Consider the following 15,979-nt stretch of genomic DNA (forward strand, 5'->3'; position numbering starts at 1 on the left):
TTTTTCACTTTTTAAATTTAGTATATTAATCAGTTCAGGTTAGGCTGGCGAGCGCACAGTTCATTGCTTTTTTTGGAAGTAATAGGTTCACGTAAGGTAATGGGTGTGCAGGCAGCCTTCCAAAGGAACTTAAGAGGAGGCTGGAAACTCCAGTGATTATGTTATGTATCCTGACAGGCTCGTCAGGTTGGCGTGAGGGCTGATGTCTCCAGATCAGCATACTCTGATAAGAGCACACAGTGGAAAAACTGCACAGTCTTTGAAGAATGCCTCTAATCGTGATGCCACTTTATAAAAGTCAGGAGAAAGAGAATTCCCTCCCACTGCACACTCCTGTTCTTCATAGCATGTGGTTTACATGGGTTCTCTTATGAGGAGCGGCAAAAGAAATGTCTTCAAAGCATCAAAAGGTGCCAAAAATTATCATGTTGCTCAAGACATTTTTATTCTGTGTTGCTGTTGTAGGTTAGGATGGTTATTCAGCTGGCTTCCTGCCTGGTGTCCCACTTCGCTGCTACACCTTAAAGAGGCTGAGGACAAAATGCTAAAATGTAAGTCTTTGGTTTTTAATAAGTTTCATAGATACAACTAGATTTTCTATAAACTTACATATAATCAAAGAAGTTTTTCAATATGGCTTTTACACTGTGATGAAATAAACAGGTTTAAAATTACATTTTCGTTGTTCCCCTATGAAGATATTTGATTAGAGGCTCTCTCCTTTGAAAGGGAGCTCCTATTTAAAACAGTGGTTTCCATAGAGTGTACTTCATATTTTACCAGGCGTGTCTAGCAACATCATTTTTCCCCACTTTTTTCTTCAGGTATTGCAAGCATATACAATAAACGGTACGTGTATATATCTAATGGAAATAAAATATGGACACTGACATTCTCTCCAGACCTTTCAAATAAAACTCCACTTGTTCTCCTGCATGGGTTTGGAGGAGGTGTTGGACTGTGGGCTCTCAACTTTGAAGATCTCTGTGAGAACAGGACCGTTCATGCTTTCGACCTCTTGGGATTTGGGCGTAGCAGTAGACCACACTTTGACACTGATGCTCGGGAAGCAGAAAATCAGTTTGTGGAATCCATAGAAGAATGGAGAAAGGAGGTGGGATTAGAAAAAATGATTTTACTTGGACACAACCTAGGTGGATTCCTGGCTGCTGCTTACTCATTAAAATACCCATCAAGGTATGTGAAAATAAAGGAATGAAGGAATTCCTTTTCTGTATTTGACTAATGATTTTAACATAGATTTTACTTTATCAGGCTCTTTATAGATTATCTTTATGCTGGTCTAAAGAAACTTGATACTGACTTCTAAGCATTAAAAATGAAAAGTACTAATTGTGTGGTTTGTTTCCAGGTGAATAGAAATAGGTAGATCTGAGAAGCACGATTTTCTGTGTTCTTGTCTGTTTGCTTTTGTTCAGTACCCCTTTGCCCTGTTAAAAATGGCAATCAGTGTATTTACTGGTGAATGGTTTGTGACATCTCTGATTAAACATGGTTTTGTAAAGGGAAAATAGGCTTGTTTCCGCTAAACTTCTCACTATTACCGATAACATTGAAACTTCTGAATGTTATTCCCCCAGGTAATTTATGCCTATGCACTAGCAGTCAGCCTGGTGCCAGCATGATAATGTAAAAATTATTTTAGTGACTGTTTGATTTAAATTGTCTGTATGCCATTCATATTTCTCCTTTGCAAAACAACCCAGCCGCAGCAGTTCTCTAATTGTATTTCATCAGCATTTTCTGCACCACATCATGGCCAACAGTTAATACATTTTTTTCCCCCTTAAAGTAGTAATTTGTCTCTTTTATATAGTCTGGTTCTATATCCCCTGGTGAGCTAGGATCCCACTGAGGTAATTCCGTATTAAAAAAGGACAATGCTTTTGTTGGGATACACATAGTGGGCCCCTATGAAAAATTGTGAATATAAGCTTAGCTTTCCACATCATATGGCAAATTCTATATTATACAAAACATACCTTATTCTTTTATATTCATGTCAAGTTTTATAATTTCTTTGTTTCTTATTTGGATATTTTTTATATGATTTTATACATCATTTATTCCTAGAACACTTCCTCTTTTTCTAAGTGGACAACAGTTAGCACAAGTGGCTGGAAATGACGTGTGAAAGTAGATGTCTAAATCCAAAATTGCAATGAAGAAATGGAATCTTCTGCTTTAGGGATGTAAACCTATTATCCTTTTGGGCATAAAACAACTTTTAGATAGGTGTAGTTGGTTTTTCATAGAGATCACTTACAAGTTCCTTACCTCTTTTTTCAAAGAATCTATAAATGGCACTGTCCTATCCTTGTGGGATGGAACGTTATTTCTCCCCTCTGCTGACTTACACCAAAAGTGGTGCTCTGTTTTCTTGCCTCACTGTGTTTAAGTTGGGGTTAATTAATTTGGGGGGTTTGCAGTTTGTGCTCTCACATTACTAATGTTTCTCTGAATTAAACCGGTACCATCAAATTGGCAAATTTGATCTTAAGACAGCATTGAATCAAATGATAAATATAGCACATGTTTCAGCCAGATTATCTAACAATGCATTAGAGGCTTAAGGGATTCTGGATACATATTGTTAGGAAAGTAGGTCTGTTTCTCCAAGCATAGATGTCCGTTAATTTGCTACACTGTACCAGAGTTGTTCATGGAAAATCTGAGGTTACTAATCCAGAAAGAGTCCCATTTAGAATATTCCCAAGCGGAGGTGGGCCATGATTTTCAAATACTGCAACTTCTGGACTGTTACTTTTAGAGTGATTCTCGTGGTCAACTTCCCATTATCCTGGGTTATGTTTTAGGCTTGATTACCAAAAGGAGAAATACCAAATAAGAAGGAAATTGTTAAGAAAGGAAACATGAAAAAAGCTTAATCTATTTTTATTCATGTGTTTGCTGTGCTGTATGTAATGCCATAGTTTGTGCACAGAATGTGTGGCTGTCCTGAATGGCTCCTCGTTGCTTGTGCTCCTTTGCCTCTAATCTCTCCTGCTTCATTTGTACAGTTAGATTATACCCTGTCCTCTCTTAATGCTGTTGTTTGCTGCAGGGTGCAAATACACTAAGAGCTGAGCCAACAGCCAAGAAACATCTTTGTGAGGTTAATCCTTTCCAACCCTTCATTCCAAGCACAGGTTTCTGGTTTCCCAACTGCTTATAGTCCAAAAATAGCCTTTGGAATCACTTCTGACATCATTTTAGGTACTAGGAACTTTTCCTTGTTAATATCTAATCTCATGGTTTTGAAAGAGAGAAGGAAGTCATGAAGAAGAAAGTAAAGATCATAGAACCATAGACTCATTAGGTTAGAAAAGACCTTTAAGACCATCTAGTCCAACACTGCCAAGTCCACTAAAGTGTGTCTCTAAGATCAACATCTACACATCTTGTAAATACCTCCAGAGACAGGGACTCAACCACTTCCTTGGGCATGGTATCATAGAATGATTTGGGTTGAAAGGGATGTTACCACCTAGTTCCAACGCCCCTACCGTGGGCAGGGACACCTCCCACTAGACCAGGTTGAACCAACCTGTTCCAATCCTTGGCAGCCTTTTTGGTGAAGAAGTTTTTCCTAAAATCCAATCTAAACCTCCCGTCACACAGCTTGAGGCCATTCCCTCATGTCCTATCACTTGATATGTGAGACAAGAGACCAACCCCCACCTTGCTACAACCTCCTGACAGGCAGTTGTAGAGAGCAATAATGATGAAGCTTCCATGGAAAACCACCTTAAATGTGCAAAACTATAGTTGAGTCACTTTTTTTCAGAAATCATCAGTTCTTAGGACAGTCAGAATAAGTGTTACAGGATTAAACAGAAATGGATGATTCTAATCTACCAAGATGAAAGAGAGTTTTTGCTTGAGGGGGACCCACAGCATGAAGTGACCGATAGTTGCATGTGCTGGAGACTCCTACTGTGCTCTCTGCACTGATATTCCTTTTGAGTAATAATTTTACAAATTGTCTCTGACATTTCTTTCATAACCTAAAGTCAATGAATTTAGAAAACATCTGCTGGATTTGCCCTACCTCTCTCAGTTAAAATTTTACTTCAATAAAATGATATTTCAGTTAAATTGTATCTCTTCTTAGAACAGAGATCTTAGACTTCTAGCAACTTCACTTAAATTAAGTGGGTGCAGTTATCCTCTTGTCTCTCAAGTTAAACTGCTCCTGCAAATAATAGTGACTGAGCGCGTGGATTAGGCTATTTTTAAAAATAGAAATAAGACTATCCTTTTTCTCAAATTTATGTGACAGTGAGTATCTATTGAATACTGACTCTCTCTTTGTGACACGTGCTTCCAAGTTTCTGGTGTTTGTACACATGTTTAGGTGCAATTCACTCTCTAATTAGTAATTGAAATCAAAACCATTGATAAATCAGAAACTAGGTAATAAGCCACTATGATTGAAGTGACTAAAGCACGTTGTATGTATGTATCTGTAAAACAGATAGCATGTTTTCGTCATACTCGGTTGAAGAAAAGCTACTGTACTCTAACCCTCTTCACCTTTTTTTGCCAACAGGGTCAAGCATCTTATCTTAGTGGAGCCATGGGGTTTTCCAGAGAGGCCTGACAATGCTGAACATGAAAGACCAATTCCAATCTGGATCAAAGCACTAGGAGCTATATTGAGTCCATTTAATCCATTAGCTGGGCTAAGAATAGCGGGACCCTTTGGTAAGTTTTAGATACTCTTAAGTACCATTTCTGTTTTGGTTAAACATAAACGTGGGGCAGATAGCACATTATGATAAGCTTTCTAGCAGGTCTGTATCAACCACAGAGGAAAGAGTTGAAGAAAGGTGGGAGTGGTTGAGGAAGGTTTGAACTCTTTGGGACAAGAGGGCAGCAAGCTCTTGCTATTGGAAATACTAATACGGTAGTTTACGACAAGCTACAAGTGACTGTAGGCTCCAGTTACAGTGAGCCAGATGATGTGGACATCTGTTGGGGAACCCTGACAGAGAGGCATGATTGTGAAAGGGTTTTTTCTGATTGCCTCTGCTCACAGTCCGTTTAATTTCCCTTCTCTGCAGTTTGATGGGCAAACAGGATTTCCAGATTCTGTTAACATTAGAAGGCAGTCTCTTACAAACTCATTTGTCTTTTGTTCTGAATTTAGAGAAGTTAAATTGAGACTGGGTTCTTTCTATTAGTCATTTTCTTATTACTCTAGCAAATCTTGTGGGCCTCATTGATGTCCTGCATAACAGTGGCAGTCTATACTTCATATTTCTGTTTCTTCAGCAGAACTGATGAGATGTTAGATAAACTCTGTATACCCTAATACTAGGACTAGGTAGGAATGACTGAAAATACTGTGGTGTTAGTCTATCTGAGGAGTGGGGAGAAGGTCTTAAAGTCATCATATGTATTCCTTCTAGCAAAAAAAGAGTTTTATCTGTCTGCTGCTCTGTGTACTACAGAAGTATCTGCTGGAGAGGCTTGGAAAAAGACATCCTTTTGGTCCCTTCCGAGTTATAATTAACTCACCTCTTCATCATTTTTTAGTATTCAGTCTGAAGATAAACTAGTGAGATTCCTAGGCTTTGCTTACATTTAAACCACATCTGTTTCCTAAATCTCTTTCTATAGAATATATATTTTAATATGCTGATCTGTTTTTTTCTTGTCAGGAATGTGACAAAATCAGCTTGTCAGACAAGCAACGTATTTTGTACAAACAGATTTTTTTTTTAAAGTAAAGGGCAGTGCTTTCCAAAATTTTTCATCTCTTTCGCACTGCACGTGTTAAAAACGTTTTCTGTCGTCAACTTAATGCACAGTTCTTGACAGGTGAGGCAAACTTCTTAGAGAAGAGAAAGTTTAAACACTGTCCTGCGAGGTAGGCATCAGACCCAACCTCGTGAAAGCACTGAACCAAATACAGCTTTCCTTCTACATGCAAATGCGGTTAAGCTGCTGGGCAAGCATAGTTGTTTGAACCTCACTATAAAGCCAATTGATCTTGTTCAAAGGTATGAGTTAAGCACTTAAATGTGAGCCAGGTTCGTTGGAATATCGTAATGGTATCACGTTGACCAATCAGACCCGCAGGCGAATAATTAAAACTGGGAGAGAAAGAGAATCCAGAGGTATTTTTTAATTTGAGTGGTTTCCAGATAGAGGATTTGCATATTTTCCTTCACTTAACTGGAATGGTCACCCAGGAGGCTCACAGTATAGGGGGTTTGGTGCTTAGGTTGGATTTGTGAATTCCATTCCTAGAGTTGGACACATAAAAATTTCTCAGGACAACGGAAATGTCACGGTGACCACACCCTTTTTGTGGAACTTGCTGTTTTCCGTGTTAGTATTTCTTAAAGCATTTTCATAGACACTGTGGAAAAGCAGCCAGACAAGTGTGTCTTCAATAAACATTACAAGCATGAATCAGTGTGATTTCACTCCAAAATTTGTTCCAAGGTGCCTTAAATCCTTGTTTCATTATCCCCTGTAAATTCCCAGAGAAGAACTGTTTTGCAGTTGGACCCACAGACAAAACACTTCTTATCAAAATGGAAAGTGAATTCTAAAATTTGCTAACACTTACGCCATGACCTCCGTGCTGATAGCAGGGGAAGACACAGAATTAGTCTCTTTCTTCCAGGTACTCTTATTCCAAGCCAACTGTATCATTTGTGTTCAAAAAAGCCAAACGCAGAGAAGAATAATCCAGCAGTTGAACTCTCTGCAGGGAAAATAGAGCAGAGAGAACTGCAGGATTTTACAAAATCTTCATTGTTTTGAGAGCTAAATCACTGTTTCATAAGGGAATTATTTTCTCTTGCACTGTATTAGTTTTCTAAGTCTGTTTAAAGCGTGCATAAGGGCGTGTTGCAATATCTAATCTCAAGATTACAAAAGCATAGATCACTGTGACAAGGTCTATGTGAGTAGTACGAGGCCTTTGGCCAGAGGTGGGAGGGAAGGAGTGACATCATCATAATTGCACAGATTAACAACAATATGAAGTTTCTGCCATCTGGAAAAGGGGAAATGTAACCATGAATGGTCACACATAGTTGTGGACAGTGGCTCAATGTCCAGGTGGAGACCAGTGATGAGTAATGTTCCTCAGGGATCAGTATTGGGATCAGCACTGTTCAGAGTCTTTGTCAGCACTGTGGGCAGGCAGATTGTGTGCTCCCTCAGAATTTTGCCGATGACACCAAGCTGTGCAGTCAGTCAATGCACCTTAGGGAAGGGATGCAATCCAGAGAGACCTGGACAGGCTTGAGAGGTGGGCCCATGTGAACCTCATGAAGTACAACAAGGCCTGCACAAGGGCCTGCACCTGGGTCATGGCAATGCCAAGGACCAGTACAGGCTGGACTGAGAATGGATTGAGAGCAGCCCTGAGGAGAAGGGCCTGAGGGGTGCTAGTTGATGAGAAGCTCAACGTGCCCCAGCAATGTGTGCTCACAGCCCTGAAAGCCAGGTGCATCCTGGGCTGCATCAAAAGCAGTGTGGCCAGCAGGTCAAGGGAGATGATTCTCCCTCTCTGCTCTGCTCACGTGAGACCCCACCTGGAGTGCTGCATCCGGCTCTGGGGCCCTCAGCATATGAAGGACATGGACCTGCTGGAATGAGTCTAGAGGACGGACATGAACTGGAGCACCTCTGTGGTGACAACAGGGTGAGAGAGCTGGAGTTGTTCAGCCTGGAGAACAGAAGGCTTTGGAGAGACCTCGTAGGAGCATTCCAGTACCTACAGAGGGCCTGAAAGAGAGCTGGAGAGGGACTTTTTACAAGGGCATGTAGTGATAGGACCAGGGGTAATGGGTTAAAACTGAAAGAGGTAGGTTTAGATCAGCTATTAGGGATGAATAGTATTCTTAGACTAAAATTAGCCTTGTGCTGAGGCTCTTGTCCCAAAGATCCATCAGGCCAACTAGAAGACACTTCCTCCTTAAAGAAGTGTTTTAGAAAAGAAGCTTAAATTTAGAAGGCCTGAACTGGCCCCTGAAACGACCCACTTCTCTACTTTGGCCGTTAAGAGAGCATGAGGACAATAGTTTTCAACATTAAATCTCTTAATTTAGACCAGTACTTGTGCCTTATGTCAAGATTTCTACACCTGTTTTTCACCATAGACTTCTGTTTTTTTCAACTAAACACTAGCTAAATGAACTAGCTTCAGAAGCAGACTGTTCTGTAATAGGAGGGGACAGACTTAAAGAAAAACAGCCCAGATTTTTCAACAATGCCTTCTGGTTCTGAAAGGTGTGATGCATTTGGCCCACTCGGTGCTACCAGAGCAAGGAGAAGGTATTGGCATCATGTGAGACTAAACTGGTGACAGAAAGATACTCTGCTTAGCCCTTTTGCTGGTCCCCTTTGTAGGTTTCTTCTGTTGCTGCGGTGACCTTTCTCAAACATGCCCTGTATGTATTCAGCAGGGGGTGCAGCATAAAATGCTTAAGAGTACTTATATTTCATTCCTGTTTGGTGTAATGCCATCGTGTTTTCCTGAGACATGCAAGTGCTAAAATGAAATACTGGTTTAGAAGTCATTGAGCCTAGCCACGAGTTTCAAGAGGACATGTTTTGAGGGTTGTAAGGAAAAGTATTAAGCAATCTGATAAAGTCATCTATACTCATTTCTTATCTAATAGTGTTTTCTGTTTTAACAGGGTTAAGCCTTGTTCAGCGTTTAAGACCAGATTTCAAGCGAAAATATTCATCGATGTTTGATGATAACACTGTGGCTGAATATATCTATCACTGCAATGTACAGTCACCCAGGTGAGTATGAGTTTCCCAGTGTATGTTTTGAAGTCTGTCATTCATTTACTGAGTGCCTGCTACTCCCTCCAATGGCCATGGCAGCAGTGTGCATGCTGTTTTATTTTTAATTGTAGCATTTATTTTATTGAACAAAAAGATAACATTGCACTTTTTCTGAATTCCAGAAACTGATAAAAAGAAACTAGTAAAAACTATCCTATTTCTGTATTTCCTGTTAACTTGTGTTAATTCTGTGAGAGTTTGGGTACTAATTTAATTAAAAAATTGTTACAGTAGTTTAATCTGTAAAGAATTTCTTTAAAAATTTTTAAGATAAGGCATTTCATTCTTTTAAGTTTTATCACTCAGTCCTGTAAAAACATGGGGTCTTTCTGTTGAAAATTACATGTAAACCTTGAAAATTTATATTTCTTAATTTTGAAAAATCCCAGCCTTGTGTACTCTGTGCTACCAAAAGGCACAGATACCCCAAATTAGATAAAAAGCAGATCCAGTGGAAACTGAATTGTTTTTGCCCTTTTGAATGGCTTGAAGTGGTGAAACAGCTTTCAAGAACATGACTATTCCTTACGGATGGGCAAAAAGGCCGATGCTGCAACGGATTTCGCAAATGGATCAAGACATTCCTATCACTGTGGTCTATGGAGCACGTTCGTGTATCGATGGTAATTCTGGCAGTACTATCCAGTCTCTGAGACCAAACTCATATGTGAAGACAATAGTAAGTTGACTTTTAAAGCACTTGTTTGTTTATTGTGGGGACTTGCTTAAGTCATATCTATGTGGCCAGGTTGGATGGGGCTCTCAACGTCCTGGACTAGTGGGAGGTGTCCCTGCCCATGGTATCGGGGTTGGAATGAGATGATCTTTAGGGTCCCTTCCAACTCAAACCATCCTGTGATTCTCTGTTTTTTATATCAACTGTGGAAATGCTGTCCCTTTGACTTAGAGCCTGGGGTAATAACTTCTGTTTTCTGTAACAGGGAGAGAGAAAACACATTGTAGATCAGAGAAAACCTAGACAAAAGTGTTGAGTTCCCAAAGTAAGAACAAAACTTACTGTAGCACTACAAGCCAAACTAGATCTTTGAGCAAGGTCATTCTTTATTTTGTTCTACAGTGTGCTAGTACAAGTAGGTTTTGTAGTCACAGGTTTTGTCTGTGTTTTAAACCACAGCCGTCATAATATCTGCATATATGTGTAACACAGTAGGAAGGCTCTCATAAACTCTTTTCATCTGTCTATATAATGCTTTTATATCTTTAGTAAGAGTGGTTTGTACCTGGTGCTTAGGTTCTTGTAAGCATCTTTCTCTAAGTCATTAAAAGAATACTTAGTGTTTTCTTCCTAGCTTAATGTATTTTTGTTTAGAAAAGTATTAAAATGTGTGTACCTGCAACTTGATGGGAATGTGCACTCTGCATTTTTTTTATTTCTATAAAACCCAATTAATTTAAAAGTACTCTTCACACATTTTCACATCAGTCAGCTGTGATAATTGAATATGCATGTATGTTACAATGCTGTGAGGTGATAAAATGTTTGAACACACCAGCTGTCATCTTACTGATGTCTAGAACTATCTGGACAGAAGTGACAATATGCAATGTTGATAGTATGCTGTAACAACTCATTCAAATAAAATTTTATAACTTGATACAGTTGACATCAGAGCTAAAACTCAGAGAATAAGACATTGTTATTGAACTGTTTTATTGAACTGTATTAAAGAGCACAGATAAATTTCATAAATGTTAACATTCGAATTGAAAGTGTCACTTAACTGCTTAACCAGAAAGGGAGTTGAAACAAAAAATCATTTTTAAAAAGTATACAACATATTGCTGGGATAAGCATGTACTGTTCAGGCAGATTTTTTCCATTCTGGCCAATGGCTTTTAGAAAGGACTGTGGACAACTTTATTGTATTCCAGATTAAAATTTTGTCAAGCCAAATACAGATTCTAAAAGGTAAATTGGAGTGGTAAAAATTGCAGGGACACTCAAAAAACCATAGGGTGGAAAGGGCTCTAATGAGACCAAGACGTGGACTGGCAGTGCCATGCTTAGTAAAATGCACAGAAATTCTGGGGGTTTATTACGTGTGTTTATTTCTAATTAATTTTTAATTTGAGTTTCTGGGGTTTTTTAACACAATAACATAGCTATGCATTTATGGGATTCAGTTAGAGACTTAAGAGAGAGTGTTTTAAGGAGGGAAGGGAAAAATAGATTTAAATACATATTAGTCTTGGATCAGTTGTAAAAGGGAAAGAAAATAGGTCAAGTATCTTTGCTGTACACTATGATGATGGCTTCGTAGCAGTTTTACAGAGAATAACAAATTATAGAAATAATGCTTTCTTAAATCCTTACTTTTGTTACATAGTTGCTGTGAAATAATCTAGTTCACAAATATGGGGGTTTCCCCCCAAATATTGCATCATTTGGATTTTACTTGTCTCTGTTTAACATAGTAGTCATTAATTTGGAGGGTTGAAATCTGCTTCCACGAGTCTAGAAAATCCCCAGCAGTTTTAAGCTTCTGAGTTCTTAATCACTTATCCCAGTATCTTCTTTAGTCTCTTCTGTATCACTTTTATAATACAAAAATCCAAGTGGCTTGATGCTCTCTCTAACGCAAACACTTGCAGGATTAATGAGCAACCTGGCAGAACTATTGGAGTGGGAAGCGCAGGGAGTGCAGATGCATCAGAAGTTTGATATTGCAAAGCATATCAAAGTTTGCTTTGCAGTGACTTGTGCCCACTTGAATGGTGGGGTTTTTTTAACAAGGTGTGCAATTGAATAAGCAGTAATTTTTCCCTCTTTTCCTGTGTAGCAAAGTTCCTTCACAGGGGAAAGAAGATTTTCGTCTTCCTTATGTTGAGTCTTTTTTTAGGCTGTATGATGCCAGGTCCTAGTTAATGTGTAAAAGTCAGGTTTTTCACCTTATCCCAGTATTTTTTAATTTGTTTATTACATTTTTGTGAATCTGACCTGTTTCTTCACCTTTGTTTTCTAGGCTATCCTTGGTGCAGGTCATTATGTGTATGCTGATCAACCTGAAGACTTCAATCAGAAAGTGAAAGATATCTGTGATTCTGTGGACTGACTGTCTTCTGTTCTTTAGAAAGTCATACCGTAGATAGCATTTAATGGCAATACTTTAGGAAATCACTAAAGAATGCGGAGCTAATGGGACAGGCTCTGTTTGCACACTGTTTCTTCTAAGAAGCTATTTGCACACTTAAACCACTGAGTGCCTATTTTGGGGGAGATGAAGAAGTTTGAAGCTAACTTTGTACAGTTTTTTTGAGATTATTGACCTGTTAGATACAAAATTACATGTAACTTTTGAAACTGGAATTTTCTTCAAAATTTAATTGAAACTTGCACATGTCGAACTCTCTAAAAATGCTGAACTCTCCAACAGAGAGAACTGTATCAACGTAGATACAATGTACAAAATGCAATTTGGTTTCTTTATGAATGTTCATGTTTTTTAGTTGATGTTTCATAGCAAGATTATGAAAACGCATATGTATTTTATTTGGGGAACCCAGAACTCCATATACAATGTTTTAAGAGAGTGGGGTTTTTTATTCAATTGGAGTGATAACAGCTTATGAAGCTGATTTTGTAAGAGGGACGGGGCCAAAGTAGCAAGCAGTGTCTGTCACTGAAGTATGTCTCTTAGTTTGTAAGAAATTGAGGCTCAATATTAGGAAATCTATCTTCTGTTGAATTTTATTTCCATTTATCTCAAGGCATCCTTTTTCATCTGTGCAACTTTTACGGAAGACTCAGTTTGTAAGAGTCAATGATGTCACCAGCACTCATGCTTCCATAAGTATTTCAATGTGTAGATTTCAGTGATTGAAAATGCAGAAGATGGCTTGTTAGTTACTCCATCTGTTTTTAACACTTTACTGCAAGATTTGTTACTAGTCTAAACCTAACAGTTGTAGATAAGCTGATAAGATTTTGATTAGGGCTAGGAAATGGCCACTTGGATAGTGAGCATATTTCCCATTTCCTTTGGTAGAAAACCTAGTCTACTTTTTAGTAAATTCGGGCTGAAGAAGAGGCAGAGGGAGAATATTGATGTTCTCTAACTAGAACAGGGTAGTGTATTTTATTTAACATGCAGCCTCCTTGTAGGAAGGATTATTACTGGAATGAACAATACCACTGTAACGAATTATAATTACATGTTTTGGAGATTCTTTATATATTTTAATTGAGTGTTTCAATATCAGAGATAGTCCAGTCTCTGCATCTTTTTGAATTATAGTTTGACATTAGTTCTTCACATGCCTAGTAAGTTATATTAAGGAAAATACTTTGTCACTTTAAAGCCAAATTATGTGGTGGTTTGTATTTTAACAAGTTTACATAAAACTATTGATCTGTTTTTGAATATTAAATTGACTGCTGAAGAGATCTTGATACTTTTATGTAGAGAGAATTTGAATTAATGATAGCACCGTGTTAAAGCTTGAATGGAATTCTCTGCATTTTTTTCTCAAATTAAGGAATTGTTGCATATATTTGTGGTGTGGAAGGCAAAGATACCTAAAATATTCAGGAAATACTCTGATTATGTTCCCAGCCAAACATAATCTCTCTTTCTAAAGGAGATATTTATCTATATGGTGCTATGTAAACATCAAACAGTTTTTGTGACTGCCTTGACTGGTAGCATTTAATATCTAGCAAGCTAAAGATTTTAATTAAAATGAAGTACTTATTTAAATTACTTTTTCAATCAGCAGATGCCAGATTTGTAAAATGAAATTTTGGGTTATTTGCTAAAATCTTGAGTTGAAAATGGAAAATCTGAAGTATCTATTCCATTTTTTAATATAAGCTATAAATTATCAGTCATGCCACCATTTAGGTGGATGCCTTCAGCATGCTGGTTTTTATCACCCTTATCAGTGTCTTATTTTGTATTTATCAACTTAAACACCTGTTTTAATTGTGTGTAAAAACCTAATGCACAAAATAAATTTTGAGTCTCCTCCAAGTAATCAAAGGTGAAACAAACTTGTTATTTTTGGATAGCACTTACTGATGGGAATTCTAGATTCCACGTCAAAAATTGGAAGTAGGGATAAAACTCGCACACCGCATGTGAATATTGTTTTAAATATCCCTTGCTTTTTCAGCTTATTGTACTAATAAGACTTACTGCTTATGTTTTGCACAATAAATCTTAAATGTTATATGTGATTAATGTTAAGACAAGATATTGCTTTTGTAAAAATTATGTGCAATTAAGTCCTGGAAATCAAGAGTTATTAACAAGTTGAGCTAAACCATCCAAATACATTAAAAATATGGTAATGCTTATTTTCAAATGTCTCAGTGTTCTTAGGTTTACAACTGAAACTGGTGAGCGCTTGTCAACAAGTAGCTGCAAGCTCAGAATGTTGATTGTATGTACAAGGAAAATGATTCTTGGTATTCTTCCAGGCAGTATTAAATGCTGCTCTGAAGGTCAAGATGGAATTCTGAATATCCTATTGCTTGCAGCACAGCCTGATCAAATTACCGGAATAAATGTCATAGGAGGTGCTGAACAGAAAAGGAACGGCACATACTGGAAATACTTGGGAGCTACACCTTTTGTGAGCAATTACTGTCTAGGAATAATCTCAGTTTCCCTAGAAGTTCTATTTCAGTGCAATGACCAGTTGCTTCAATGTACTGTGGTGAGCACTGAACTCTGATGGTGCTATTTTTATTACAGCACTATAAAATAAGACAAGAATTACAGGCATAAAGGCACCCAAAGATCTGTCCTGTTCTAGCATCAAAATGAAGACAGCTGTGTACCAGAGGCTAGAGCATAACAAAAAGAATCCAAAATATTAATAGAAATGCAAGATTAACAGTCTAAGCCTCCAGGACATGCTCTTCTTCCTGAAGTTGTTGTGATAAAATTTATTTAAAGTAACTTAGTAATATTTTGTTTGCATGGCTGAGTTCATCTTGTTACTTATTGAACCCTGCCAGATTAGATTTTAGTTCCGAAAAACTGATTTTCAGAGAATTTACTGATAAGACTCTATAATAAAACATTCACAACCATCACAAGGAAGTCCCTGTTTGTATCTGATTGCGAAATGGAAATGGAAAATGTGAATTCATACATGTTGAGCTTGGAAAAATGGGTCCAAACAAGAGAAATGGCATCATCTGGTTTCATGCGGATTAAATCAATGCTGGCATTTCTTTTTAATAATTATCTTTTTAAGGTTAGAGCACAATACTAATAATGCCAAGGTTGTGAGTTTGATCCCCATAGGGGCCATTCACTTACAAGTTGGACTCCATGATCCTTGTGGGTCCCCTCCAACTCAAAATATTCCATGAATCTGTGAACATTCCTACAACTGTTTGTTCTGATCTGCCAGTCTCTGTCTAAAATGCTCTCTGTGGTCCACATTGTGGTTCCTCAAATTCCCAGCCCTTCCAGATCACAGTTACTCAGCTTTTTCACTGGGATTAAAACAAGATTGAATACAATTAAAAAAATCTGGAATTAATGTATGGGCAGACATAAAAGGAATGCCTGTTTTGCTTGCATTCATTCAAATGTAAATCTCCAGAAGCCTAAGGCTAACAGTCAGCTGCTGCTTAAATGAGTAATTTCTTAGGGGCTCCTCCCTAATCTCTTGTTTTGTTGAGTTCTTTCACATTGGCTGGGTCACCATCAACCTATCCTGCAATGTTTAAGCATGGCAGCACACTAATGTTGCCAGAAGCCTTTATCTGAGGATTTATGTTTTGTAGGAAACACAAGTGAGGCACTAAAGGTAACTGGAGAGAGACACGTTTTAGTGCGATTGGTAAGATCGGAACAAGGCACAGGTGTGTGCTGCAACTGCTTTCTGGTGTTAGTGGCAGTAGATGAAAATGGGTGGAGCCTTCAGGTTTTCAGACAGGTGATGGACAGACCAGTGTATAGAGCAGGGACACATAACTGGAATGACAGCGTACACCACAAGAAACGGTGTGAGCTGGAAAGAAACAAGGCAGCTGAAAATAGCAAAATTCAGCTGAAAAGCGGACATGTGGGAATGTTCGAGAGCCAGTTTGGCTCTTGATGAGGATAAGGGAAATGGCGAGGGAAAGGTTTGGGGTGCCTAGTGTGCAGAGTAACAC

At 38.2% G+C, this 15,979-nt stretch overlaps 1 protein-coding gene across 1 annotated transcript in view; it reads left to right on the plus strand.

Annotated features, from left to right (window-relative positions):
• ABHD5 (abhydrolase domain containing 5, lysophosphatidic acid acyltransferase) overlaps window positions 1-14,908 on the plus strand; it is a 29,935-nt gene extending 15,027 nt beyond the window's left edge. The window contains exons 2-7 of the mRNA XM_032697818.1: window positions 466-551; window positions 825-1,197; window positions 4,574-4,728; window positions 8,688-8,799; window positions 9,337-9,523; window positions 11,829-14,908. Coding sequence (XP_032553709.1) covers window positions 466-551; window positions 825-1,197; window positions 4,574-4,728; window positions 8,688-8,799; window positions 9,337-9,523; window positions 11,829-11,918 — 1,003 coding nt within the window. The 3' untranslated portion in view covers window positions 11,919-14,908. The remainder of the gene's footprint in view (window positions 1-465; window positions 552-824; window positions 1,198-4,573; window positions 4,729-8,687; window positions 8,800-9,336; window positions 9,524-11,828) is intronic.
• The last annotated feature ends 1,071 nt before the right edge of the window (window positions 14,909-15,979 follow it).

The sequence above is a fragment of the Chiroxiphia lanceolata genome, chromosome 1 (assembly GCF_009829145.1).
Source record: "Chiroxiphia lanceolata isolate bChiLan1 chromosome 1, bChiLan1.pri, whole genome shotgun sequence".
NCBI classification, from domain to species: Eukaryota; Metazoa; Chordata; class Aves; order Passeriformes; family Pipridae; genus Chiroxiphia; species Chiroxiphia lanceolata.